Raw genomic sequence first — 27,073 nt, 5'->3', positions numbered from 1 at the left:
TTCCCTCCAGGGCAGACTCTTCAGAGACGGTCCCTTGAGCCCGCGGACGTAACCACTGCGAACGACCTAGCCTCGTGCGGGGAATCGCTCTGGTTTGATACTGACACCGGTTCACCACCCACTCCGGCCCCTTCGGTGCTATTTTGGCTCTCGCGTCACGTCGGCGATCTTAAGAGAAGATTGGGACAACAGTTTCGGGCGTGAAGATCGAAAAAGCAGTGGCTCATTCCTTCTTCCCCCACCCCCGTGGCCTGGCCCGATGGTAGCGCCCGAGGTTGCGAGTTTCGCGCCTGCGCAGTGCGGCGCCTAGAGGGAAAGCGAGAGGGAGACGGACGTTGAGAGAACGAGGAGGAAGGAGAGAAAATGGCGTCCACGGGTAAGTGTGGTGGAACTGCGGTCGCGCAGGCGACGGTCGGGAAGCCCGAACTGGGGGCTTCTCCTCTTTGGGGGTGGCCGAGATGACTGAGTGGAGTTGCCGAGAGGGGTTGGAGGTACCCGCCACGGCCCGACGAGTTCGGGGGGGCCCGCGGTCCCGTTTTCTCCCCTCCCCCCACCGGGTGGGCCAATTCTGGAACCTTCCGGCTCCCGTGGCGCGCGGGGGGCTCGCGGCAGCGGGGGCGCGCGGGGCCCGTCTTGGCCTCCATTGTGTGGCGGTCGTCAGGCCCCGCGCTCCGGCCGCCACGTGGGCGGGGCCTGCGGCCTCTGAGGCCCCGCGTGATGGGGGGTCCGCGGCCGCGCCTCGAGCCTGTCACCCCGAAAGAGGGGGGCAGGAGAAGCCGCGGGCCCGCTGCCCTCGTGACCCCCTCCGATTCCCAGGGAGGCGGCCCTAGCTCCAGGGCGACTCTTTTCACGGAGAAACTCGGGGAAAAAAGCAAATAAACAAAAAAGGCTTCGCAATGTGAGCTGAGGGGCGCCGGCTTATGAGCGCGAGCCCCGTCATCCTTCGGGCCCGGTGAAGTGGGGCTGCCCAGCTACCCGCCTGGGCGGCTTCAGCCCGAGCACGACTTCTGCCCCGTTGGCCTTCAGACGGAATGTCCCCTACCTTTAGAGGCCCCCAATTTGCTGCTCCCTTGAACTTACCAGTTTTTATAGTTTTGTGTTAACATTACCTCTTTTCCTCCCCCAAAAAGCAATTAAGTGGCTTCCCGGGGCCCCTTTTCAGCCAACGCCGAGGGAGATCGGTTGTATAATAAGGCCGGCCTGGATCGGGAGACCAGAATTTCTACCAGAAAGAAATTTCTGGCCTCTTTGATCCAAGAGGGACAAAAAAGCCCTAGCCGACCTTTGAATTATGCTTCAGCCATCGTTTTGCACGTTTTAATATTCGCCAAGCTTGTTTATTTCGTGAACTGATGCGGCGGGCGGGGGTGGGGGGAGCAGCGCAGAGTGAACTTTAAAAGAAAGCCCGGGGTGAGAACTCTAGAATATGGGTAGGGGGGTCTTAACTGCCCCGCAGCCTTCGCCTGCAGTTTGCAGCTTGTCGTTTTCTAATCCAGGGTTATTGGCTGTGTGGAGTGTTTTGCCTCTGGGGGTATTCATAAGCGGGCCGGATTCCAGGCCTTAGAGGAAGGGGGGAGCCGAATGAGAGGGAAGGAAAACTCTGAGTCCTTCAGAGTTTTACTTTGGAAAGACTTCAGCATCCAGCAGGTGAAGGACAATTTAAGAACTCTGCCCATCTGTCTGGTCAGGAAAAGGTAAATGTTGGCTTTTGGTGTCAGACTACCAGGAGTGTCCCCTAGAAGAGAGGACTCTGAGATACCATGTCCCAAGACATTCTGGTGGGAAATGGTTTCCCCAATGCGTTTCCACCCTATTCCTGCCTCCCAAAGCCTGAGGGGGCCAAATGTGTACATTCAAGTTGCTGTATTGCTGAACATGCCTTTTTCCAGTATACTGTATTAGAGTTGCATGTGGTTTTCATGGCCACACCTGATTAAGCCCTTCTGGGCGACCTTTGGGGAATAACATAACTTATCTGCACCTTAGGTTCCTTTCCTGGAAAATGTGGGAGTATGTATGCTAGACCTTTTTTATGTAAGTTTGACCTTTGAAAAAAGTTTGTTGAGCCCTCCTGACCTTAAGCAAAAGCATTTCTGCCCAAAGTTGCCCCAAGCTGACTTCAATGCCTTATGTAATCTGAAGCTCTAGATCTCTACATCTTTGGTAGTGACAGCCCTAATTCCACTATCTTGGGTAATGGTTAGGTATTTTCCCCTCTCATTTATATAGGTAGTAAAGTACCTGCAGGGTATGTCCATTTCAGCAGGATTATAGTACAAAGCCTCTAACCACCATTTGCACCAAGAAATAGAAATTACCAGCATTCTGGGCCCTAATCCCCCACTTCAGCCCTTCTCCTTGGCCTATGCTGTGTTTTAGTTGAGTCTTCAATTGTGCATTTGGGGATTGGAAACAAACACAACTGGTTGTTGAATAATCTGATCAGTGTGTAACTGTAGCATTTTTGAGGCCATATGATGTTTGTGTGCTGTAAGGTTTTCATGAAACAACAAATTTACTCCCACCATACAGGAGACCCAAGTCTTCTGGTTTCCCACTGAACTGAGGTCATTAGCTGTTCCGTATCAGCTTTGCCAATTTTATGCTTTATATAATTGCGCTTGTGTAGAAGTCTTGTAAGTATTGAACTATATGTCATTGATTTAAAATCATTTCTCCTATAGAAACATCAGTAAAATGTAGGTGGAAATATTTTGTTTTAGATGCTTCATTGGTATTTTGTGAATGCCATATGGAAGGAATGATTTACACTTAATTTTTATAGGTTGTGTAAAGAATGTAACGTAGTGCTATTAAAAATGCTTTAAGATTATCTTGAACAGATCAGGGTTTTTTGGTTATAGATATCTTTGGGGCAGTTGATTTGGTAATGTTAATGATTCGGGGTTCTGTGTTCAGTGAGGTAGGAAAGTTAAGTGCAAAGAGGTAAACAAACCAACTTAAAGAGATGGATTCAGCAAAGAACTCTGAGGCCAAGAGATTGTGAGGCAGTCTTTGGATTTCATCAAGTGGGGTAGAATCCCTCCATGAAGAACTGACTTGTCAACTGTTGCTTTTGGATGAGGGACTACTTTCTGACTGGAAAAGAAAGGACCCTTTTTTCCCCTATCTTAATGGCAGTACTGTCTTCAAGCATTGAACAGGATGTGTATTCTTGTGGAGAGGAAAGAATTGGGCAGAATTTAAGATGATTACGTTAGCTGCCTTTAGGAGGAGAAAACACCTAAACTTATATAACTTTAATTCAGTAGTGCTATGAAAACTTAGCGGTTTTATTTGCTGTTTGCTGCAGAACCTCAGTGGCTGCAGTCCCTTTTGATGTTGTAAATTTGCTGTGGAAAGGAAAATTGTAGGAGTATTTATTTAGAAAGAAGAAAATTTGTGGATACTTTTTCATTTTTTATTTTTTCCAAATCACTTTGGATTTTAGGAAATACAGTAGTGTTACCTAAAATCATATTGTTCCCTGGCAGATTAAATGCTTTCTCTTCTTTGACAATTTTCAAGATTCTACTTAACTTGACTGCACTAGGATTTATACTGTATCTAGCTTTTGAGTTACTATACTGATGTAGCCCTGATGCAGTTGGCAGACACTCTTAAAACACTAGATTATAACACTAGATATAGTTTTCTGCCATTCCATTTCAGTGTCATTGTGCTAGGGAATTATGGTTGGTCTTGCTCACCAAAGCAAGATGTAGTGATAGAAAAACTAGTTTTTGAGGAGATGCAACTGCTAATCTAATCAGTTTGGTGTTAAACATTGTGATATTGTTGCATGTTTTCTTTCTTTATGAATGCAAAACATCTGATCCTCTATAACCTTAGAATGATCATGCATTTGAAATGATAGCCTGTGATTCAAGAGGGTTTATGGTCATGGGAACATGCAAAGGATCCTTGCCACATCAGCTGATCTTGATCTCCTAAGTTAGCACCATATTCAAACTTTCCGAGTTTAACTAACTTAGACTTAATTGGCTTGGTTGATGTTGAGAAATAAGAAGTACTCGTTTGGACCTGTGTCAGTCCCCTCTAAATAGTTTAGGGTTCTTGGTACCTTGAATTCCTTGCACTTATTTTTTTCCCTTTCATCTTGTCTTTACTGACTTTATACTATTTTCTCTCATTGTTTCCTCTAGATTACAGTACCTACAGCCAAGCTGCAGCCCAGCAGGGGTAAGTCAGTTTTTTGTGATATTTTGTCTGTGATTAATGTTTTTAGAGTATGGAGCCTCCTATAATTGTAGAAGATATAGTAATGGAATAAGAACGTTCTATGTTCAGTTCTTGCATTTAATTCTTTTGCAGCTACAGTGCTTACACCGCCCAGCCAACTCAAGGATATGCACAGACCACCCAGGTAATTTTTGAGATAATTAAATGTAACTGCATCTCCAAGTAAAAAAGTTTCTTTCTTTCTTTTTTTAAGGGAACACTGCAAAGGACAGTTTCTTTTTAAAAAAAAAAATATATATATATATATATTTTTTTTTTTTTTTTTATTTGTAGATGGACATAATATTTTTGTTTTATTTATTTTAATATATATGTATTTTTATAACTATTATTTTTTTGTGTGGTGCTGAGGATTGAACCCAGTGCCTCACACATCCAAGGCAAGCGTTCAACCACTGAGCTACAACCCAGCCCTCCAGATAAAAAGTTTCTATTGGCCATTAAAACAGCAGCTAACAGATGTTTTTTAAAAATTAGGTAAAAGTAACATGAGAGCTGGGGTTGTAGCTCAGTGGTAGAGTGCTTGCCTTATGTGCATGAGACACTGGGTTCAATCCTTAGCACTGCATAAATAAATGTATTGTGTGCATCAGCGACTTAAATGTAACACAAAACAGCAATAGTAGAATTTTTTGTTTAATCATTAAAAATTCAGAAATTTTGAACTTCCTAAGTGGAGTACAAAGGGCTCCATTCTGCATCATAAATGAAACCATCCCAAAGTTGGGGATTGGCTTTCAGTGACTTTCTAGATTTTGTCGTTTCTTAAGTTAGAGGTCCTGTCCCATGCTTGGTATGTTTACGTTTTATTATGTTTGAATTTAATTATCATAGCAGTTCTGCAGAAGATGATGATAGGATCATTTGCAAATGAGAAAATTGTAGTGCATAGATTCTACATAACTTGCCAGTGATTACACTTTAAGTAGTGGGGTCAGCTCTAAAAGTCCTAGCTGCCAGTCTGAGGAGCTCTTGAGCTCTTTCCAGTACAAGTCTGTGTTTAAAAACTTCGAGGTTGAGCTAGGGATATATATAGTCAGTTGGTAGAGTGCTTGCCTTGCATGCACAAGGGCCTGGGTTCGATCCCCAGCACCAAAAAACTTAAAAAGAGTTTTTTCAGTGTCCTGAGATCACCTCAAATTCTGAAATGGCCCATGTCATAAAATAGATAACTAATAACTCCCGTGTAGGAGAGGCAGAATGTAATGTCTCTGACGTATCTTACATAACTGGCCATTCAAACAGACCTACAATAAGGTCATGTTAATATCTGAAAGAACAACTCATTCCTTGCTGACTTAATATTATTGATGTACTAACCGTGAGAACATAGAGTGTTCTCATTCAGTGTCTTTGCAGTATTGTAATAGTTTTACTCTTTAGTCATGCTGAAATTCTGGTTTTCAGAATTGACAGATTTTAGCTTCATCTTGATTTCCTTTATCCATTCTGTTTTCCTAGCATTTGTTTCTAGTTACTAAAACTGCTACACTAAGTGCTGGCAATTACACACCTGTGCCCTCCCTTATTGCTCTTCCCTTAAGAGTATGTTGACCTCCTTTATAGTTAACTGGGGTTTTGCCTAATTATCAGGAAATTTTTTTGTTAACTATTAATAAACTAAGCAGATTAAAGTCTATCCAATTATTTATTGCTAAAATACAGGATTCATAAGTGAAGTTCTTTCATGCATTTTCTTTGGAGCAGGCATATGGGCAACAAAGCTATGGAACTTATGGACAGCCTACTGATGTCAGCTATACCCAGGCTCAGACCACTGCCACCTATGGGCAGACTGCATATGCAACTTCTTATGGACAGCCTCCCACTGGTAAGGCGTGCTTTGGGGAGTTTTTAGGATCATAATGGCTGGGCATTTGCAGAAACTTGTTACTCATATTCTTGAATATACATTCTGGTTCTTACATTGGCATCTGGGGATCTTTTATTCTAAGGAGGAAGGGTTTTTTTTGTTTTTGTCCCTCCCCCCCTTCCTTAAATTCTCTTTGAGGGATATCTAAAAGAATGTGGGTGGGATGAATTTCAAGGGAGAAAAGAACTTTTGAACTTTGTACTCTGTATTGAATAATCTCAAAACAAAATGGAGACTATGTAAAATATAGTGCTAATGCTAATACTGAATAAGAATGAGCCTTGTGAAACTGAGTTGCTTAAAAATCAAACTGGTTTTCCCATCTGTTTGCTTCATCTGATAGTGTACCCTCTACTTTTTGTTTTGTGCTTTCCACAGTAGAAGGGACCAGTACAGGTTTGACTATCCTGCTCATTCTTGCATGGGAAATGCTTTCCATCTTGTCTAACCCTGTAATGTTAACCCTTTTAGGTGTTTCCATTTGTTTAACCCCAAGACTTTCTAACATCACACACAAAAAGGTGCTAATGAAAAAACTGCTTCAGGTGCCATTTGCAGATCCATGTTCTTTTTTTAATATAATTTTGGGAAAGGTTTTATTATTTAACATTTTTGTCAAGTCTTAATAATAGTTTATTCACCTTCCCAAAGGTATTTCAGATGATTACTCACCAGCTGATTTCCCCCGTTCCCTGGGGAATAGATTGCATGATTAGATTTATTTAGAGGAGCAGATTGCCACCCTGCATGTATCATGTTTGTGTGTTGGTTTGTTTCTAGTCCAGACACATTGTTTTATTTCAAATGTTATGAATTATTTTAATCCATAGTATGTTTTAGATTTATATAATATATTCCATATAATAATAATCCAGGAAGCTAAAAAAATAAACTTAAGAATTAGAATAAATTATATCCTGTTACTGGGGTTGAGTAGAGTTTGTGATAGCTGGATGTGGTGCTACATACATTTAATCCCAGCAACACAGGAGGCTGAGGCAGGAGGATTTCAAGTTTGATACTAGCCTTGGCAACTTAGGGAGACCCTCTCTGACTCAAAAAGGGTGAGGGATGAAGCTCAGTAGTCAAGGTTCTATCAGGGGTCTGAGTTCTATTACCAACACCAAAAAAATAGTCTGTGGTAATTTTTTTCCACTTAGTGCTGTGTAATGTTTTAGGCTCTCTACTTCCATTTTTTTATTAGTATCATAGAAAGGATTTAGCTGGGTATGAAGGCACACACTGATAGTTCCAAAAACTAGAGAAATAAAGGCAGAAGGGTCACAAGTTCAAGCCCATCCTGAATAACTTAAGGGTTCAATCCCCAGTACCTTTTTTTCTTATTTAAAAATTTAAAAACTAGCTGGGCATGGTGCACTGTGTAATCCCAGCGGCTCAGTAGGCTGAAGCAGGAAGACCACAGGTTCAAAGCCAGTTTCAGCAACTTGGTGGGCCCTGAGCAATTTAGCAAAACGCTGTCTCAAAATAAAAAGGGCTGGGGATATGACTCAGTGCTTTGGCACCACTGGTACACCAGAAAAAAATAAATTAAAAAGGAATACAAGGTTTTAATATAAGAAAGTGTTAAAAGATATAAAAATTATTTTTCACCTATCTTCAGTTGTCCAAATTATATATAGTCTAGTAAGAGGAAAAAATAACCTGTCATTTGCCTCATCAATTACCAGTGTCATGGACTGGGGTTGTGGTGCAGTGGTAATGCGCTTGCCTAGCATGCGTGAGGCACTGGGTTCGATTCTCAGTACCACATACAAATAAATAAAATAAAGGTCCATCAACAACTAAAATAAAGTACCAGTGTCGTGAGTTTGGTGGGAAGTTTATATAAACTTTCTATGGAAAGAGCTGAAAGTAAAATTGCATTTTTGATTTCTCTAAAGCAAAAAATTTTGAAATAATTTTACATATTTAGGCCGTAACATTTAAAAAAAAAAAAACATTGGCTTAGATCTAGGCTTTGGAATCCCTAAACCATTTTATAGGGAAGAGATAGAAGTTATTTATAGCAAAGTAGTAGTCTGCTACATTATTCAGAGCCATGCATTCACATTGTCAATGATTGGAAAAAATCCTGCAATGATTGTGGGTCCAAAAAGTATAGGATGTTCTAATATAGAAGCCAGTGACTGACAACCCAGAGATTTGCATTTAGTAGTAAGAAGGAATGTTTATGTAGACTTTGTAGTCTGTAAGGTACCCTTTCCTTTGCACATAAAAGTCATTGGATAATTATTGGAGGGGATGTGTAAAGATACATCATCCTATGGTTTTTCCAAATTAAGCTTCTCAAGAAAGGGACTGTATATGCATCTCAGTTACTTGATTCATATAGAATTCTCGAACTGATTTTTACGTTCAGGTTAAACAAATATTTGGGTTGGTTTGTGTAAATGTTTCTTCCTATATTTTTACATCAAGTCATTAGAACATAGTTGATGTGTTGTCTTTTTTGCTGTTGGTCTTTTTTGTTGTCATTGAATCATTTTGCTCTGATGAGCTTTGGCTATTTTGCTTGGCTGCTTGTGAGTACTACAGATTAATTCTTTAAAATCATTGATTAACTCAGTGACTAATATTTAGCACTACAAGGCTCTGTTGCTGCATAGTTTTGTGACATAGTTATTGCCCTGATCAATTTTAGGTTTTGTTTGTTTGTTTTAACTTTTCTTGTGAATCTTATAGATGGCTATCATTAAGTAAGGGGAAATCTGTAAGAGTATAGGGTAGATGGAATTAGATTCTAGTAAATTTTGAATACATGAATGCTTTGTATTTTTACTCTTTTTGGACTCTTGCAAAGATTTGCCCCGCCCCTGCTCCAGTACCGAGGATCAGCCTAGAGCCTCACATGCTAGGCACATGATCTGCCTTTGAGCCACATCCCAGCCCCATGCAAAGAGCTTTAAAATTAAACAGGCAGGGATGGGGGTATAGCTCAGTGCTAGAGTACTTGCCTGGCACACACAAGGCCCTGAGTTTTACATGCCCAGCACTACAAAAACAAAACAAAGTTCAGATGAACACATCAACTTTAAAAACGTCTATTGTTTGGGGATGTTTTATGAAGTATACTTTCATATATATTTCATCCATTGCTTTTTACAAGGAAGTTACTGTACATAATTTCAGAGTTTCTATAAATATTTGGGATAGGCAAGAAAGTATTATGCTTTGTGCTACAAGAAGTGACACTCATGCAAAAAGAAATTGAGGGGCTGGGGATGTAGCTCATTGGTAGAGTTCTTGCCTAAGCATGTGTGAAGGTCTGGATTAAATCCCTAGCACCACACACACACACACACACACACACTAAATAAGTGGTAGTTGATAATTGTTTTTGGCTAGTACATTGTGTGTTTGTAAAGACACTTTATTCCATGTATAGTTTAAGGCCCTAAATGTTAACTAAAATGAGCAGTCAGTTCAAGATTGGTTTTAAATATTGAAACTTTAAAAGGACTGGGGATGTGGCTCAGTGGTAAAGCACCCTAGGTTCAGGGCTGGGGATATAGTTCAGTTGATAGAATGTTTGCCTGCATTCAAAAGGCCCTGGATTCAATCCTTAGCACCTCCAAAAAGAAAAAAAACACCCTAGGTTCCAAACACCCCGCGCCCCTGAAAAAAAATAATTTATCCAAAAAGTTAAATAGGATAATCTGTTAGGCAAACATAATGTGTAGTATGATCTTTATTCCTCAGACCATTTCTACTCAGTGCTGATAATTGTTTTTTAGTTCTTTCTTACCTGAAACATAAATGGCAGTTCTTTCTTCCACTAAAAATTAAACACATTCTCTAGAATTTCCAATTTCCTTAAATAAAATGAATAGTCCATGATGCAGTGTTGGGACTGAAAGAAAGTAGTTAAGTAAATTCCTAAATTAGTGTTTTAAGTACTTAAACAAGTACCTAGATCATTGTTTTGTAGCTATTTTAAATTGCCATGTTACTTGCCATTTATCTCCATTTCTGGGAGACTGTATTTCCTGCTTGAGGGATTTTTGAGGTACTTAAGTTCGTTAGTTAAAAGGAAGCTTGCTGGGCTGGGGTTATGGCTCAAGCAGTAGAGTACTCGCCTAGCATGTGTGGGGCACAGGGTTAGCTCCTCAGCACCACATAAAAATAAAGATATTGTGTCCACCTAAAACAAAAAAAAAATACTAATTTTTTTTAAAGGAAGTTTGCTAGCAAAATCAGCACTGAATCAGCAAAAAGCAGACTTCTCTCATGTCTAAAGTGTTCAAGAGGGGACAGAAGAAAGCCTGTTCTGTTATCAGTTTTTCCAAAGCATATTCTTTTCTCCCCTTATTAGATTGTGTTTTAAAAAGCAAATGAGATGAAAGTTTTTTACTTTACTAAGAACTGGGTACTTTCAGAGAACATAAGCTTCAAATATTGGTCTGTTGCTAATCTTGCTTCAGGGTAATATATAAAGGGATGTGATGGTTTAAAGTGGGTGGTTTACAGATTTTCTCTTTATAAATATCTAGGCAGATCTCTGGGGAGGCCAGAAAAATCTGACCTAGCTCTCCTTTGTTCTAGGTTATACTACCCCAACTGCCCCCCAGGCATACAGCCAGCCTGTCCAGGGGTACGGCACTGGTGCTTATGACACCACCACCGCTACCGTCACCACCACCCAGGCCTCCTATGCAGCCCAGTCTGCATATGGGACTCAGCCTGCTTACCCTGGCTATGGGCAACAGCCAGCAGCCACTGCACCTGCAAGGTAAGGTACACTCACATGTTTGCTATCTCTTGAGATGCATCAGCCTCAGGTTTGAGAGGGAAAGCAACTGTACACTTACAGATTCTGTGACTTAGTTCCCTTTTAATGATTATTACACATTTAAGTGTTGTGGGGTTTTTTTGTTTGTTTGTTTTTGTTTTTTTAAGTAGTGGGTGGATACAATGGGGGGTCGAACCCAGTGCCTCTCACATGCTTAGCAAGCACTGAGCCACAACCCTGGCCTGATTGTGTTCTTAATAGTCATTCTAGTAACTAGTGTGCTAGAACACAGCACAAAGGTATTCTCCATTTAGAAGTGAAATGGCACTAAGGGCCAAAATGAGAAATGTCATTCAGTAGATTGTCTGGTTTCAGAACGTACTTTTAGAGATAGGAGGAGGGTATTATTTTTACTTTGCTAAACCCAGAAAAAAATGTGTATTTTCCTTTACAACTGAACTGCCAATAGAATTGTATTTTTGATACCTTTATCTTTGGGTTTTATGACCCTTTTGATGGGTAAAAGTTTTCCCTTTGGGGAAAAATGTAGGTCGTGATAGGGAGATTAGTATCCTATGAGTCAAGAAATAGTTCTATGATCCAGTTATTAGTAAAGGACATACCCATATCTGGGAATTCAGACATTAACTGTCTCCACTTAAGCAGTTGATATGATTTTTTTTCTCTGCATTATGTAGACTCTTGATAACATAAGCAAATATGATTTCTCCCCAGCTGTGAGAGAATATTAAATCCAACAAAGCTCACACCCCATGATTGGATAATGTGTGTATTATTATTTAACAGGAGATTTCAGCTCTTTGCTTTAGACAGTGCACTTAGGTGACTTCTGGATACAGTATTGAATGAACACTAATTCAGATTTGAATGGAGAATTTTTTTTTAAGAGAATAAATCTTGTAACTTGTACCCTAGACTTTTTGTCTGTTGTAGAGGTAAGAAATTAGCTCTAACAAACACTTGTAGTAATCAGAGCCACCAGGTAGTTTACACTTGCTAGACAGCCTGTGAAGTGACTACTTTAAACTAGCCAGCTGATTCCTAGAAGGGCCTATTTTGGTCAACCTAGTCATTTCAGAGTTTTTATCAAATGTGCAAAGTCCCATTTGATGCTTTTGATGTAACAGTATATCCAAGCCACAGCTGGAGGGTATTATACATGAATTGGTTTTTGATAAGTCATTCTTTCTGGTTCCTCTTTTTCTTGGGTTTTCAGTCCTTATAACTTTAAAGCAACTGTCTGCCTCTCTCTCGATCAATGACATTTACTCCCTTTTCCACTGGAAAGAGGGAGCCTGTGGCACATTTCAGCTTGGTGGAGAAACTGGTCTCTGGTCTGCCTGCTGATTCTTTGGGCTTTGCTTAAAATAGCTCTAGTTCACTTCGTGGCAGCCTTGGTGTAAACTATTAGAGTTAAGAGGTAATAGAAAACCCTGGTTGTTGTTTATTTGTTTTGTTTTGTTTTTTTGTTTGTTTTTTTGGAATAAAGGTTGGTTTTCACCATTTATCAGGGGTACTTCCCATTTCCTCTGTGAGCACAAGGAGGTAGGTGGGGTTGTATTCACTTCCCTGCCTTACTGATCTTGATCTTTCTTTCCATTATGAAGACTTTGAGGCAGGATTAGATTAATTTATGGCAGCCCAAGTTAGGAAATGATTTTTCTAGTCTATTCTTAATAAATGAGAAACATAAACTTGGAGATTTTCCAAATTTATAATGCCATGAACTTGGGTTATATTAAAATATACTGTTTCCAACAGTTCATTATAAGAAAAAAGTTGTTTTCTTCCTTGGTAAACCACATCCCCTCCTAGATCACTTAAATTGGCCACAATATTTGAACCTGCCTTTTATGGCTGTTAGTGTAGAGTGAATGGGGCAGTTGCTATGTCTTCTATATGATGAATTCTCACTCTTAGTGTCGTCATCAAGCAGACATAATCGGAGCAACACTGGGTTTGATGTAATTTACTATTCCTGAGTTCAATCCTAACTTTGCATAATTTTCATAGATTTGTAGGATTCTTACCTGTGTGATTGAGGAACAAATTCTTTTTTTCTCTCTCTTCTTTTAGACCACAGGATGGTAACAAGCCTGCTGAGACTAGTCAACCTCAGTCTAGCACAGGGGGTTATAACCAGCCCAGCCTAGGATACGGACAGAGTAACTACAGTTATCCCCAGGTTCCTGGGAGCTACCCCATGCAGCCAGTTACCGCGCCTCCATCCTATCCTCCTACCAGGTCAGTCTCTTTCTTGTGGTCAGTGACTTAGTGGAATAACAAGTTTTTGTTTTTGTTTAACCCCCCCCCCCCCCCCCCCCAAGTTGTAGACTGGCTTGCTTTGGCTTCCTCAGGTAAAGTTTGTTGTCTTAACTCTCCCAGTGGTAACTCTGAACATAATTAGTTATAGTCAAGCCTCAGACCTCGCTTCTCATAGCATTGCCTGGCAACTAATAATATTTTCTCTAAATACAGATAAAAATCTCTCGGTTCTCCCCTTTAATTTTGCTCTTTTAGTTAATTCTCAGAAGGATGAGAAGCAGAAATAATATGAAGCCATCTTTTCCAGTAGGTAAAGTGCAGGACATTATAAAAGAAACTTCACCTTAATCATTTTATATTTTAATTTAACACACATTATCATAGTTCAAGCTGGACACAGTGGCACATACCTGGGAGGCTGAGGCACAAGTATCCCTTGAGCTTGAGTTAAGGCCCAGCCTAACAATTTAGCAAGACATAGTTTCAAATGTCTGTTGCAAGATTGTATCTTTGGTTAGTTTTCTTGCCTGAGATTATCATATTGATTTAATACAATTAGAATGATCTTTCACACAGTGCCTTCATTTAGAAGATTATTTATTCATCTTTTTTTTTAACTGATGCCCAGATTTCATACACAACATGAAAGGCTGAAATTGTAAGAAGAGAACAGTTTTGAATACTCTCCAAGGGAAAGCTACCATTTTAGAGTGATACACACCCTCTTTCATACGTACATACATACATACATGCATGCATTTACCCTCTACCACCAAACAGCCTGGTCTTTTCAAAGGATCATTTTCATCACTTGAGAATGGTTGGAGGCAGTTTTGAAATTAACTCTTCCTACTTTCCTCAGCACGTTTTTCACTGAGTCAAATCTTTCCTTAGTGCACATGTACATATTCTTCCATTAATATAGAAGCAACTGAATTCTCAAATTTGCCTTGAATATCACTGAATGTAACTGTTGTTTTAAATGGGAGTGGAGGATCCAAGAGGAGACTCTTAAAGATGTACAGATGAATTGTTAAAATAATTATTATCCCCTTCCCATTTAAAGCTTTATTCTAGGTACAAAAAGTATTTCCATTTTAAATTCATACTGTTGAAGTTTAGAAAATGACTGCATTTTTAAGGATGTCTGTGACACCTGGGATTGTCTCATTCAGGGCCTGGGGAAGTAATAAGACTTTTTCCTAAAACTTCTGTTCTTGTTTTTTGTTTTTCTTTCAGCTATTCCTCTACACAGCCGACTAGTTATGATCAGAGCAGTTACTCTCAGCAGAACACCTATGGGCAACCGAGCAGCTATGGACAGCAGAGTAGCTATGGTCAACAAAGCAGCTATGGGCAGCAGCCTCCCACTAGTTACCCCCCCCAGACTGGATCCTACAGCCAGGCTCCAAGTCAATATAGCCAACAGAGCAGCAGCTACGGGCAGCAGAGTGAGTTGCTAAAGAGAGAAAAATAAGAATGATTTGTGCTTGGAGTTTCTGAACACAGGAAATATTCTTTACCTTTTTTTTTTTTTTAAACTTTTGGAATCCAGGATGCAGCTTTAGGGCATAACATTCCTGCAGACTGCTTAGATAGCCCAATAAAAAATTCAGGTTTTTTTTTTCAACTTAAATGTTCTTAATGGGTTACAAAAAGAAACCAAGCATGGTGATTTGTACAGTCTTGTAATCCCACCGTCTCTGGAGAATGATGCAGGAGGATCACAAATTCAAAGGCAGCCTCAGCAACTTATACACTATCTCGAAAAATAAAAAGGGCTGGGGAGGGATGTGGATCAGTGCTTAAGTGCCTATGGGTTCAAATCTAGTACCAAAGAAAAGAAAAGATACTTTAATAGACTAGAAAAACTATTGTAGACTGTTAATCCTGCTCTTTGGGCAGGTTATATTCCGTGAGTGAAGCTAGGATTCCTTATGACCTCCTGAGTCATTAGGAAACAGTAGCCAGGCACAGTAACATATGCCTATAATCCCAGTGACTGCCACAACAGAGGAGGGTCACAAATTCCAGGCCAGCCTGGACAGTTCAGTAAGACCCTCTCTTGAAATAATAAAAATAATTAAAAGGGCTAGTATGTCGCTTAATGGTGGAGCACCCCTGGGTTCCGTCCCCATTATTGTAAAGTTTTAAAAAAAATCCAAAATTTAAAAAAAAAAAATAAGGAACAAATTTGTACCTGAATTACTGTTCTTTGTCAATGGGCATATTTTGCTGTGGCAGTGATTAGTGATATTTAATAGAACCCAGCCCTTGGCAGCATACTCAAACCCTAAGAAACCTGATTTCTTTTTGTTTTTGGAGTATAAACAAGCTGCTTTTGGGGATGTGGCTCAAGTGGTAGCACGCTTGCCTAGCATGCGTGTGGCCCTGGGTTCGATTCTCAGCACCACATAAAAATAAAATAAAGATATTGTGTCTACCTAAAAAACTAAAAAATATTTTTTTAAAAAAGCTGCTTTTGGAGACATCTCAGGTTATAGAACCCTATAAACCATATTTTGTCTAGAGAGCTTTTTTTCTGGTTTAGAAGTGTATTATTCTAGGTTTAACTATATGAAGTTATTTCAGCCTTGATGAACCAGTAGTTTTATTTAAAAGAGCCTACTGATTAGAGGCACTTTATCATGGTGTAATGAAGATGTGCTTTGATTAGCGCTTTGCAGTTTAAAGTTCTGTGATTCCAGGAGAAAGTACGTCAGGCAGTGGTGTAAATACTTGACCAATTGCTTACAGATGTGACTCTTTCCTCAGGTTCATTCCGACAGGACCACCCCAGTAGCATGGGTGTTTATGGGCAGGAGTCTGGAGGATTTTCCGGACCAGGAGAGAACCGGAGCATGAGTGGCCCTGATAACCGGGGCAGGGGAAGAGGGGGATTTGATCGTGGAGGCATGAGCAGAGGTGGGCGGGGAGGAGGACGCGGTGGAATGGGGTAAGAGCAAACCTTTTCTCCTTTTACCTAATTTTGTTTCATCCATAGGATTTTCAGTGGAAAGAAGGGACTGAAAGACATAAGAAATTTATTCTGCATTTCCATGGACAATCTGTTGAGCTCAAGCCATCTTCTAAAACATGGAAATGTCATCATTGTGGCATATATTAAGTGGCAGTTTGCTTTTTTCCCTGCCAGTATACTTTGTTGGGTTGGGGAGAACAAAGAATGGTTTTGAAACCAGAGCTTTCAGTTCCCTTCATGGTTTCCAGGGGTGAAAAGCCTCTGTGGGTAATAGATTTGGGATGGAACACACACAACCCTTCTAACAACCCTAAGTTTTTAACTAATGCCTCTGAATGGTTGTCTTGAAATACCTGGTGTATATACTGCAGAAAAGGAATGCAGCTGTTTTTCACAATGTTTGTCCCTAAGTTCTATTTGTGCTCAGAATTGTTGAACATGATGATGAAGGTCTTGGTCCCATAACTTGAACTGTGGCCTGAGGTGCACCTGAAACAGTTTAGTTGGAACACACAAAAAAAAATCCAGTAACTTTTTTTTCAGAGTAATGTATTTAAGTATAGATTCTCTCCCCATTGGAGATTTTTAAAGTCTAAATCGGTTTGACCATTTTGATTGATGGCACAATCTGGTTTAGAAAACTTTGTTTAGATGAATAACATGACCCTGCTACCTCTGCCTGCCCTTCCCCTCCCTTCTCCCATCCCCTCTTCCCTTTCTGGTGTCTGTACTTGATGAAGGTGAGGTATAATGTTGGTGGTTAACATGATCAGAAGGTTTAGTTCTGTGTGTGTTCTGTCCCTATATAAACGAGTTTTTTAAAAAAAAGTTATGCAGAATGTATTAAGTATAAACTGGATTTGGTGCCAATGTTAAGGAAAAAGTAAACAGCATATGATTTTGTAAAAAACAGATTACAAAATTAAATAGATAAAATTGTTATCTTTGAATTTCAAATCTCTTTACTACCAGAGGTAGTTAATATCGTTTTGTGTATTCTGCATAACTTTAAAAATAGTCTTCAGTGAAATCTTTATTGGAAGAAAGTCATTTTATAACATGAAAAAATTCGTGAGTAATTGGATATTAAAGTAAAATCAGCCTTCCAATTTGGAGAATATTACATTATAAAGGTTTCACTTCTTTATGGATGTATTAAAATAGACATAGACACTTGAAATTACTATCATCACGTCTCAAATCACCTAGAATTCTTAGTATTTTTCAATTTCAAAAGCAATTTCAAATTTATTCATTGTAATACTCCAGAAGTAATGATTCTACTGATTTTGCTAGACTACTTACTGTTGTAGGGAGCCCCTCTTTGTGGATAAGAAGTCTCTCCTGGAGTCATAGACCATGGCCTTCCCCGTAGGTTGACCAACAGACTGTGAAACAGTCTGATGGATCCTGTGGGGACAGGACAGGGGTGTTTTCCCCTTCCCCCTTTTTTATTGTGGTGTGGTGATGGTTTTCAGTGTCTTCTGCAGGTAAGGCACTCAATGTTGTTAACATGCCCTTTTTCATTGCCTCAGTATTTTGATATTTTCATTGGCTGTTAAACGTGGAAACTTTTTAACATGCTTTGTCGCATTTATATGCTACAGGTTACAAAGTGAGAGCCTTGTATACACTTCAATACTTAAAAAGTACCCGTACTCAGTACTCAGCCGGCAGCATAATGAAAAGTGGGACTAGACACGGTGTCCATATGGAGAGGAAAAATATACATAGAATATTTTTAACAAAATGTATTCATTGTATAAATGGAATCCTTCTGTAACTTTGGTAACTGCATACTTGTTGTTTGGTAATGAACCAGAGGAGGTATAATACTCTAGAATTGTGTAACATTAAAGTGTAAACTTTTGTGTTAAAGAGAGAGAACATTTTATGGTGTGTACTTTTAAAAAGGAAACAAAGCTGCATGCAACAGCTTGAAATTGTATATTCAGGTATTAAAGGTGCAATACTGGTTAGAAAAAACTCAGGGTCTCCCACTGGGGAGCTGCCTTTATTTAACCAAAAAAGCTGAATTCATATTCTTCCTTCCCTCTTTAGAATATGTAATTTTATACTGCCGTAGTTGTTATTATTATTATAAACCAGTATGTCTATAAAGTTGCACCCCCAGTCCATGAGCCTTGGTATTTGTTGTAAATTCTCCTTCCACAGCAATTGTTATATCCACTAATGCCCTGAACTGTATGGCTTTATGCTGAAGATTGGCTGGATGCGTCCTCTGATGTGTGTTGTAGGCATTTAATGTGGTTGTCTCCTGCTTTATTATATTGTGACTTGTTAGGAAGCCCAGGGCTCTCCTCTGGGAGAGGTTGAGGGTGCACCTTTATGAACATGGAAAGGTTCATCACAGCAGTTGCCTCCGCTTGTTCCTCCTCTGTACACCAAGCTCTCCTGTTTTTTCAGCTAATGGGGGTGGGTGTTTGGGATTTAGTTTTTTTCCCCCCCAATTTGCCAAGTATTGCACTATTAATACCAGCCCCCGAAATGAAAGGAACCAACCACACTGGTGTGTACAATCAGACAAGCAAGGTTGTATATTAAGGAAGTTTGAGCAAGCTGCCCTGAAGAAAGGCATAGTGACAAGATGAGAGAGATGCATTGTATGGAGATGTGTTTAGCCAGTGCCCTTCTTCCCCACGAGCCCCCCCAAGGCTCAGAGCGGTACTGGCTTTTAAAGGGAAAGGCCTTCATTTCTTCGTTTATCCCCCCAGCAGCGCTGGAGAGCGAGGTGGCTTCAATAAGCCTGGTGGTAAGTTTTTGAGTATTACCATGGATAGTGTTTAAAAAAAATACAGTCAGTTTTTAGAAAACTATAATTTTTTATTACTTTCCTAAGTGGTTTAAAAATGATCTATGCAAAAGAGACTAATGGGTACTGCCGGCATTGTCTTAGGGGTAATAAGGTTAAACTATGGTTACAAAACAAAGGGTTACTTGAAGTATTGAGCAACTGCTTCTGTAATATGGGGGAGAATACAGTTTTTAAATTTGGTTTATTTGGAGGAAAATTTTTGACTTAAATTTAACACTTATTTGGCACATAAGGATTGAGAGTGTATTTGGTTAATGGTTTAGAAGCAAACCAGCAAAGAAAAAAGCAAACCCTAGCAAACCTTTCACCAATGTTAAAGAGGCACTGCTCCATTTTAGCAGTGCGGGTCATTTTGAATTTAATGGATCCCCATCAAATGGTGGTGTAGTAGATAGCTATGTGTGTTTGTAAGGTTTATAGCTTGCAAGACGTGCACTAATAATATATTATATGATCTTTCCTGATTGGCAGGACCCATGGATGAAGGACCAGATCTTGATCTAGGTAACTTTGAATTCTTAAACTTTGTTGTGCTTTTATAAGGGAATGAATGGCAAAAAAGTACATGCCTATGTGAGTTAGAGTTCCTCAGCCCAGTAGATCAGTATGCTTTCAATGATGTCAAGGTAGATTGGAGCTTCCTTTATAGTGTTCATCTGCTCATGACTGTCTTAAAATCCATGGCATTCTTATTAGTGTTAGTTGACAGTTCTATGATGAAACAAGACAGTAACTCTCTCTGTTTTGTTCTCTCTGAAAGGCCCTCCAGTAGATCCTGATGAAGACTCTGACAACAGTGCAGTTTATGTGCAAGGATTAAATGACAATGTGACTCTTGATGATCTGGCAGATTTCTTTAAGCAGTGTGGGGTTGTTAAGGTAAGTAAAGCATTATAATTTTAGGTGATCTGACAGAAATTGACACCACAGGACACATAAAATTGAACTGAAATTGAGAGTTGTTCCTGAAATTCCCTGACTTTTCTGGATGTGTTGTGGTTTGCTCCTTAAGATGCCCCCCTCCCAACTGGGTGTGGTGTCACACACCTTATAATGCCAGCTACTTGTGAGGCTGAGGCAAGAGGATCACAAGTTCAAGATCATTCCGGGCAACTTAAATGAGACCATGTCTTAAGACAAAGTGGTCCTGGCCTATAGCTCAGTGGTAAAGTACTTGCCTAGGGTAGGCTGGGCCCTGGGTTCAATCCCCATTTTTAATCCCTTCCCCAGCCATTTTTTCCTAGGAAAGAAATGCCAAACACAGTTAACATATTTGATAACTTCAGGTCATTTTTATAATCATCAGTTAGTTGTGGGTTGTTGTTTTGGGTTTTATTTTGGTACCAGGGATTGAACCGGGGTACTTAACCACTGAACCAGCTACATCCCCAGCCCTTTTTATTTTTCTTTTTGAGACAGGGTCTTACAAGTTATTGGGGCTGGCTTTGAACCCTGCCTCAATGGACAAACAAATAAGAACACTTGGAGTTTACATTTAGTGGGGAATTTATAGTAAAAATCGATTTGTGTGCTGAGCACACACCTGTAATTTTGGCTGAGGCGGGAGAATCACAAGTTTTGAAGCTAGCTCAAGCAACTTAATGAGACTCTTGTTTCAAAAAGGGGTGAGATAATGGCAGAGGGCCTGTTATTCCCCCCCCCCCCCCAAAAAAAAAGGGAGGAAAAAAAAGATAAATGAACATTAGATGGTGAAATGTTATGCGGAAAGAAAATAAATAAAAGAACGGCAGGGATTAAAAAATGAGAAATAGAACCTTCTAACTTGTAATGGGGCTATATTTCATCATAGTGGAGGGCAGGGCTCCTGGGGCAGAAGTTCAAGGGAGCTGGTGTGGCTAGGTTTTGGTCAACTACTATGGGGCTTTAGTGAGATGGGGGGGGTAATTTTAGGGGTGTTAGGTCAGTATCTAAAAGGTTTGGAAATTCTGTGTTCTCATAAGTATATCACATGGCCTTTGAAGTACAAACAAATTTTACATTTTTTTGAAAGATGGCTGGGTTATTTCTATGTTACAGACACTGCTTCAGTAGGCATTCTTTTTTTAGTTGTTGATGTACCTTCATTTTATTCATTTATATGCAGTGCTGAGAATCGAACCCATGTCTCCTGGTACCCAGTGCCTGTGTTTTTTGCTGTTATATGTGCAGTTGATTCTTTGTTTGTTTTTGTGATACTATGGATTAAACCCAGGGCCTTGTGCGTGTAAGGCAGGCACTCTACCAACTGAGCTATATCCCCAGCCCCAATTATTTTTATTCTTAATAGCTGTATAAAGTCACAGGAAATAGTGAATGATGAGCAATGGTTTATGAGTCATAGATTTATGTATACACATTTCTGGTTATAATCTGAAATTATAAAATGAACTTGCCTGTTAAATTGTGTTATTTTAAATTTTACAAGAGAAAATGAAATCCAGAAGTGACTTGCCTGAGGCTGTCCTGCCATTCCCACCCCCTGTTCTGGTCATTTATTTAGAGAATTGAAACTTGATTTTAGAGTTACAAATTAATTTTTTTGCGTAGGCAGGTTTACACATAACATTCACCACAAATAATGAAGATTGACTCTACCTGGGCGAGGAAGGGCTGGTTCTTAAGGTGTGCATGTCTCTAGTTTCACCCGATAACTGTATTGTTGACCAACTTTAGAATCTGGCTGGCATTTCATAATCACATTCACCTCATCCTCACAACTGGGAACCCCCTGACTTGCTGATCTGGTGTGAGAAGGTGGTTTTAATTCCTTTCTCCTTGACTACTAGTAAGATTGTTCTAATTGGATATCCTCTCTTGGAAATACGTATGTCTCCCGCTCAGTTTTCATTGAGTTGCTTATCTCTGACTTACAGGAATTGTTTGAATGCTAATCCTTGTCTGTTCAAAATCTCCCAGTTTTGTTTTTTTCCCCTCTATTTTTGCAACACTAGGGTTGAACCCAGGACCTCGTGTACTTGTTGTATTTGCAAGTACTTTACTTCTGAAGTACAGCCTCAGCTGGCCCTTATTTTCTTTTGATGAATAAAAGTTTTAATGTAGTCAAACTTACCTGTCTTTTCCTTAGTAGAGTTAATGCTTTCCATGTCACCTAGAATGTTTACTTATGCATGTTTCTATGCATTTTGTGTACTTTGGTCAGTTTCTGTGATTTGATTTTTTTTTTTTTTTTTGGTACTGGGGATTGAACTCAAGGGTACTCAACCAAGGAGCCACATCCCCAGCCCTATTTTGTATATAGACAGGGTCTCACTGAATTGCTTAGCGCCTCACAGTTGCTGAGGCTGGCTTTGAACTCGTGATCCTCCTGCCTCTGCCTCATGAGCCACTGGGATTGCAGGTGTGCGCCACCATGCCTACCTGTTTTACTGTTCTTAACTCCTTTCCTTTCTTTTCTGTATAAACTTTTGAATCCGTTCATGAATCTTTAAATTTAAAAACCTCAATTGAATGTCAACTGAATCTAAGACAAATTTGAAGAGAATGACATTTTCTGATTATTAGAGCTGTAAAAAAAAAAAATGCAGTTATTTTTTTTCCTACGTTTCTTCATACACTTGTGATCCAGAAACTGATTTTCATTTCCCTTTTGTTTTTGCCAGTATTTTGCCTAGTTTGTATCTTGTCCTTTTTAAAAAAAAAAAAAAAAAAACATAATTGGTTTATCTATGCTATTATAATGCTGCCCCCCTTTTTGCGTCTTATAAATGGATAGATGTCAAGTACTACCATATGTGTAAGCAGACATGTAGATTAGCCTTCGATTGTGTGCATATTTAATGAACAAAATACACACAGGAAGACATTTTTGTACAGTGTGGCTCCTGAATTCAAACTAACTACATATAGTGCTCAGCTGAAGAATAAGTCATGTACTCTGGCCTTGTCAGGAATCCATGTAGCACATTCATATCCTACACTTAAGGATGTAAAGATTGTTTTTTGTTTAGGGGAGGGGTATTGTGTAGAGCTGAGGATTGAACCCAGAGTCTCCCTCATGCTGTATCAGTGAACTGCAATCCAGCCTCAAGGGTCTTAGGTGATGTTTGAAAACCTGACTTGACTCCTGAGGGATGACTGCAGTGATTAGATTCCTGTTAGGGCGTAGAATTTGTTGAGGCTTATGGTCTAGTTTGGTTTTTATGATAAACACACTGAGGCAGGGAACATGGAAGTACCTGTTTATTTTAGATGATTAGGAAATAGTCCTTTGTTTTTTACCAAGGATTGAGCCCAGGGGCACTTAACCACTGAGTCACATCCAGCCCCCCCTTTTTTTTTTTAGAGAGAGGGTCTTATTGAGATGCAGAGGCTGGCTTTGAATTTAAGATCCTTCTGCCTTAGCCTCCCTAGCTGGTGGGATTACAAGCCTGTATCCCCATACTAACTATCAATTATAATTATAATAATTCAGAGATACTCTGTCCTAGTAGATATGTGTCTTCCTGGAAAATAACTTGCTTTTGGAAGACTGAGGTACTTTTTCTGAATTTCACATGAACTTTTCCCTCCAAGATTAGTATGTTATAGTCACATTCTAACTGTGCTATTTTATGTGTAGATGAATAAGAGAACTGGGCAACCCATGATCCACATCTACCTGGACAAGGAAACAGGAAAGCCCAAAGGTGATGCCACAGTGTCCTATGAAGACCCGCCAACTGCCAAGGCTGCTGTGGAGTGGTTTGATGGTAGGATGTGCTCACTGGCATTCTGAACTGTTCACTCACACACATATGTACAGTCTTAGATGTTGCATGTGTTGGTTGGTAGGGATAAAGGGGTCTTGCTGATGTTAAACATCATTATCTGAGGTTTTGAGGACAACAAAGGTACTCTTCCTCTGTATGACTGTAGGACATAGCAAGAGGGAAAAACTTGAGCCATCTGAGCATGTATGCCTCCCAACTTTATGAGGGCCCAGCCCCTGATCTTGGGTTGGGATGTTCCTTTATTTTTAGGCACTATCATTAAAAATCCAAATTATATCTAAGCAGATGTTATCAGAAGATACAGAAAACCCTTCAAAAAACAAACATCTTAAGGTCTGGGGGGCGTGTAGCTCAGTGGCAGAATACTAGTTTTAACATACAGGAGGCCTTGGATTTCATCCCTAACACCACCAAAAAAGCAAAGAAACACCTTAGCCAGTGTACATTTGTGTGTGTGTTTAAATAAGGCCTTGACATTGCATCAGTACTGAGATTTCATTTCAGATGAAACATCTTGAAAGTATCAAAGTCCTGGCTCTTTTCTCTTGGCTATTATCACTGCTTCTCACCCAATGTTGTATAACAATCCCAGCCCATATTCCTCCTCCTAGTTTTCTATTCAGGATAGAGAGGTTTCTAAGTATCTTTAAGAGACATTTTTTTTGCCTCATCAGTAAAATCTGGGAGGTCACAGGAGAGGCAGTCTTGATGCTTCTGGGAATGGCCAAATTTGGCAAGTGATAGGTTGAAGGAAAAGGAATAGAAACTAGCTTTTTCTAGTCCTTAAGAGAGGAAAGAGTTGGAGTTTTGTGGTCACTGATATCCTGTCAATCTTTTTCCAGGAAAAGATTTTCAAGGAAGCAAACTAAAAGTCACTCTTGCTCGAAAGAAGCCTCCCATGAACAGCATGCGGGGTGGCATGCCACCTCGTGAGGGCAGAGGGATGCCACCACCGCTCCGTGGAGGTATTTACTGGACACTTTTCTCTGAGCTACTTTTCTTTTCCTGTAAACATTTCTCATTAGCTGGGCACAGTGGCACTCGTCTATGATCTCAGCTTGTTGGGAGGCTGAGGCAGGAGGATCACTGAGTTCAAATCCTGTGTCAGCAACTTAGGCTCTAAGCAAATTAAAAGGACTGGGACCAGTGTGGCAGTGCACGCCTGTAATCCCATCAACTCAGGCTATGAGACAGGATGGCAAGTTTGAGACCAGCCTCAGCAACCTACTCCCTGTCTCAAAATAAAACAGGTTGGGGATGTGGCTCAGTGGTTAAGTACCCCTGGGTTCAGTCCCTAGTACCAAAAAAAAAAAAGATTTCCGTTATACTTTTTGCCCCTGATGGGGGGAAGATGAAGTAATAAAAGGGTGTATAGAATCAATACTAGATTGTTGAGAGCTAATGGTAAATGTAGATATGGGTTGATTGGTTAGGGAGGCTAGAAGCCCTGCAGAGCCTTAACTGCCTGAGTTTCAGCTCTACCATTTATTCCGCTTTGGTTTTATCGTCCCACAAGATTATTTTGGGAGATCAGTGAAATAACGCATGTGGAAAGGCTCTGGTGGTTGTGAGGATGAAGCTGTGGTGTCTACACTAGGCCCTTGGACTGTAGAAGAATTTGTGCTCCCTGTAGCAAAGCCGGTCTTCATGAGGCTATTTCTTGTTGCAGGTCCAGGTGGCCCAGGAGGTCCTGGGGGACCCATGGGTCGCATGGGAGGCCGTGGAGGAGATAGAGGAGGTTTTCCCCCAAGAGGGCCGCGGGGTTCCCGAGGGAATCCCTCTGGAGGAGGAAACGTCCAGCACCGAGCTGGGGACTGGCAATGTCCCAATCCGTATGTACTTCTCTTGGCAAACTGATACCCTACTAGTCATATCACCCCTGCCTCGCCCCATTCCCAGTCTGGGACAGGACTGCTGGATTCTCTTTACCTAGAGAAACTTAATGATGAACTTGATGACTGTCATGGATGCGGGACTGGTCACCCACTCCCTGCCTGTTCCCACTGGTTCTGTGGGTGTGCTGCTACCTGAGGTTTTGACGCTCGAGGCACTCTTCTGTAGACAGATCCTCTTAAAGCTTTGTGCCCCCGGGACCCTGTGGTTGTGGAAGTGCAGTGTGTGCCTGCTTAAGTGTGGCCTCTGCTCGTTCAGCTTCTTGGTTCATTTGGTGATTTCTGCTCTGGTGTGACTTTGTGCAGGGGTTGTGGAAACCAGAACTTCGCCTGGAGAACAGAATGCAACCAGTGTAAGGCCCCGAAGCCTGAGGGCTTTCTCCCACCACCCTTCCCACCCCCGGGTAGGTACAGGTTTCCTGAGCATCCCCTCAGCTTCCTGGTGCTAACCTTCTATTGTTGACTTTAGTGGGCTTGGTAAACTACCTGTGCCCACTGTAAAGGACCTTCAGTTATAGTTGTGTTCTCATTTCTAAATGTCACCCAGATGTTGGGACTGGGTCTGGGTCAAGTTTCTGCTTTCTTCAGAGAAGAGGAAACAGATCCTTCTACAGCATCTCTGCAGAGCTTCTTTCTCAACTCCCTGTGTCTCCACCCTTTCCTTACCTTAGGTGGTGACCGTGGAAGAGGTGGCCCTGGTGGCATGCGGGGAGGAAGAGGTGGCCTCATGGACCGCGGCGGTCCTGGAGGAATGTTCAGAGGTGGCCGTGGTGGAGACAGGGGTGGCTTCCGTGGTGGCCGTGGCATGGACCGAGGTGGCTTTGGCGGAGGAAGACGAGGTGGTCCAGGGGGTCCCCCTGGCCCTTTAATGGAGCAGATGGGAGGAAGAAGAGGTGGACGTGGAGGACCTGGAAAAATGGATAAGTATGTGGTGGGGGAGAGCTGGACTGGAGCTCGTCCACGTGGCACCAGTCTGGGGATGAGTCGCAGGGCACCATGGGCTGCTGTCAGGCTGCTGAGCCTTCTCTCTCCTAACCAGAGGGCCCTCTTTGCCTTGCAGAGGCGAGCACCGTCAGGAACGCAGAGATCGGCCCTACTAGACACAGACCCCGCAGAGCTGCATTGACTACCAGATTTATTTTTTAAACCAGAAAATGTTTTAAATTTATAATTCCATATTTATAATGTTGGCCACAACATTATGATTATTCCTTGTCTGTACTTTAGTATTTTTCACCATTTGTGAAGAAACATTAAAACAAGTTAAATGGTAGTGTGCTGAGTTTTTTTTTTCCTTCTTTTAAAAATGGTTGTTTAACTAAGATTTAACAATGGGAACCCCTGTGAGCATGCTCAGTATCAATGTGGAGAACCAAGAGGGCCTCTAACTGTAACAATGTTCATGGTTGTGATGTTTGTTTTTTTTTTTTTTAAATAAAATTCCAAATGTTTATAAACAGTCA

At 40.7% G+C, this 27,073-nt stretch overlaps 1 protein-coding gene across 3 annotated transcripts; it reads left to right on the top strand.

Moving 5' to 3' along the window:
* Window positions 1-28: 28 nt before the first annotated feature.
* Ewsr1 (EWS RNA binding protein 1) lies at window positions 29-27,073 on the top strand. Of its 3 annotated transcripts, none has more exons than XM_027956043.3 (17): window positions 273-376; window positions 4,167-4,203; window positions 4,336-4,387; window positions 5,971-6,094; window positions 10,700-10,886; window positions 12,984-13,151; window positions 14,412-14,623; window positions 15,948-16,128; window positions 18,888-18,925; window positions 19,460-19,492; window positions 19,749-19,867; window positions 23,568-23,697; window positions 24,561-24,683; window positions 25,388-25,550; window positions 25,917-26,014; window positions 26,282-26,534; window positions 26,671-27,073. In XM_027956043.3, exons 1-17 carry the CDS (start codon window positions 364-366, stop codon window positions 26,708-26,710), a joined length of 1,971 nt encoding a protein of 656 aa, XP_027811844.1. In that variant the 5' UTR covers window positions 273-363; the 3' UTR covers window positions 26,711-27,073. The 3 variants fall into 3 exon arrangements, with proteins under 3 accessions (XP_027811849.1, XP_027811844.1, XP_071470982.1); XM_071614881.1 differs by having other exon boundaries at window positions 5,968-6,094; XM_027956048.3 differs by lacking the exons at window positions 19,749-19,867; window positions 23,568-23,697; window positions 24,561-24,683; ... (2 more) ...; window positions 26,282-26,534; window positions 26,671-27,073 and having other exon boundaries at window positions 29-376; window positions 17,760-19,464.

The sequence above is a fragment of the Marmota flaviventris genome, chromosome 1 (assembly GCF_047511675.1).
Source record: "Marmota flaviventris isolate mMarFla1 chromosome 1, mMarFla1.hap1, whole genome shotgun sequence".
Lineage (NCBI taxonomy): Eukaryota > Metazoa > Chordata > Mammalia > Rodentia > Sciuridae > Marmota > Marmota flaviventris.
The sequence above is the reverse complement of the archived record's forward strand: the minus strand, read 5'-3'. Positions and strand labels throughout refer to the sequence as shown.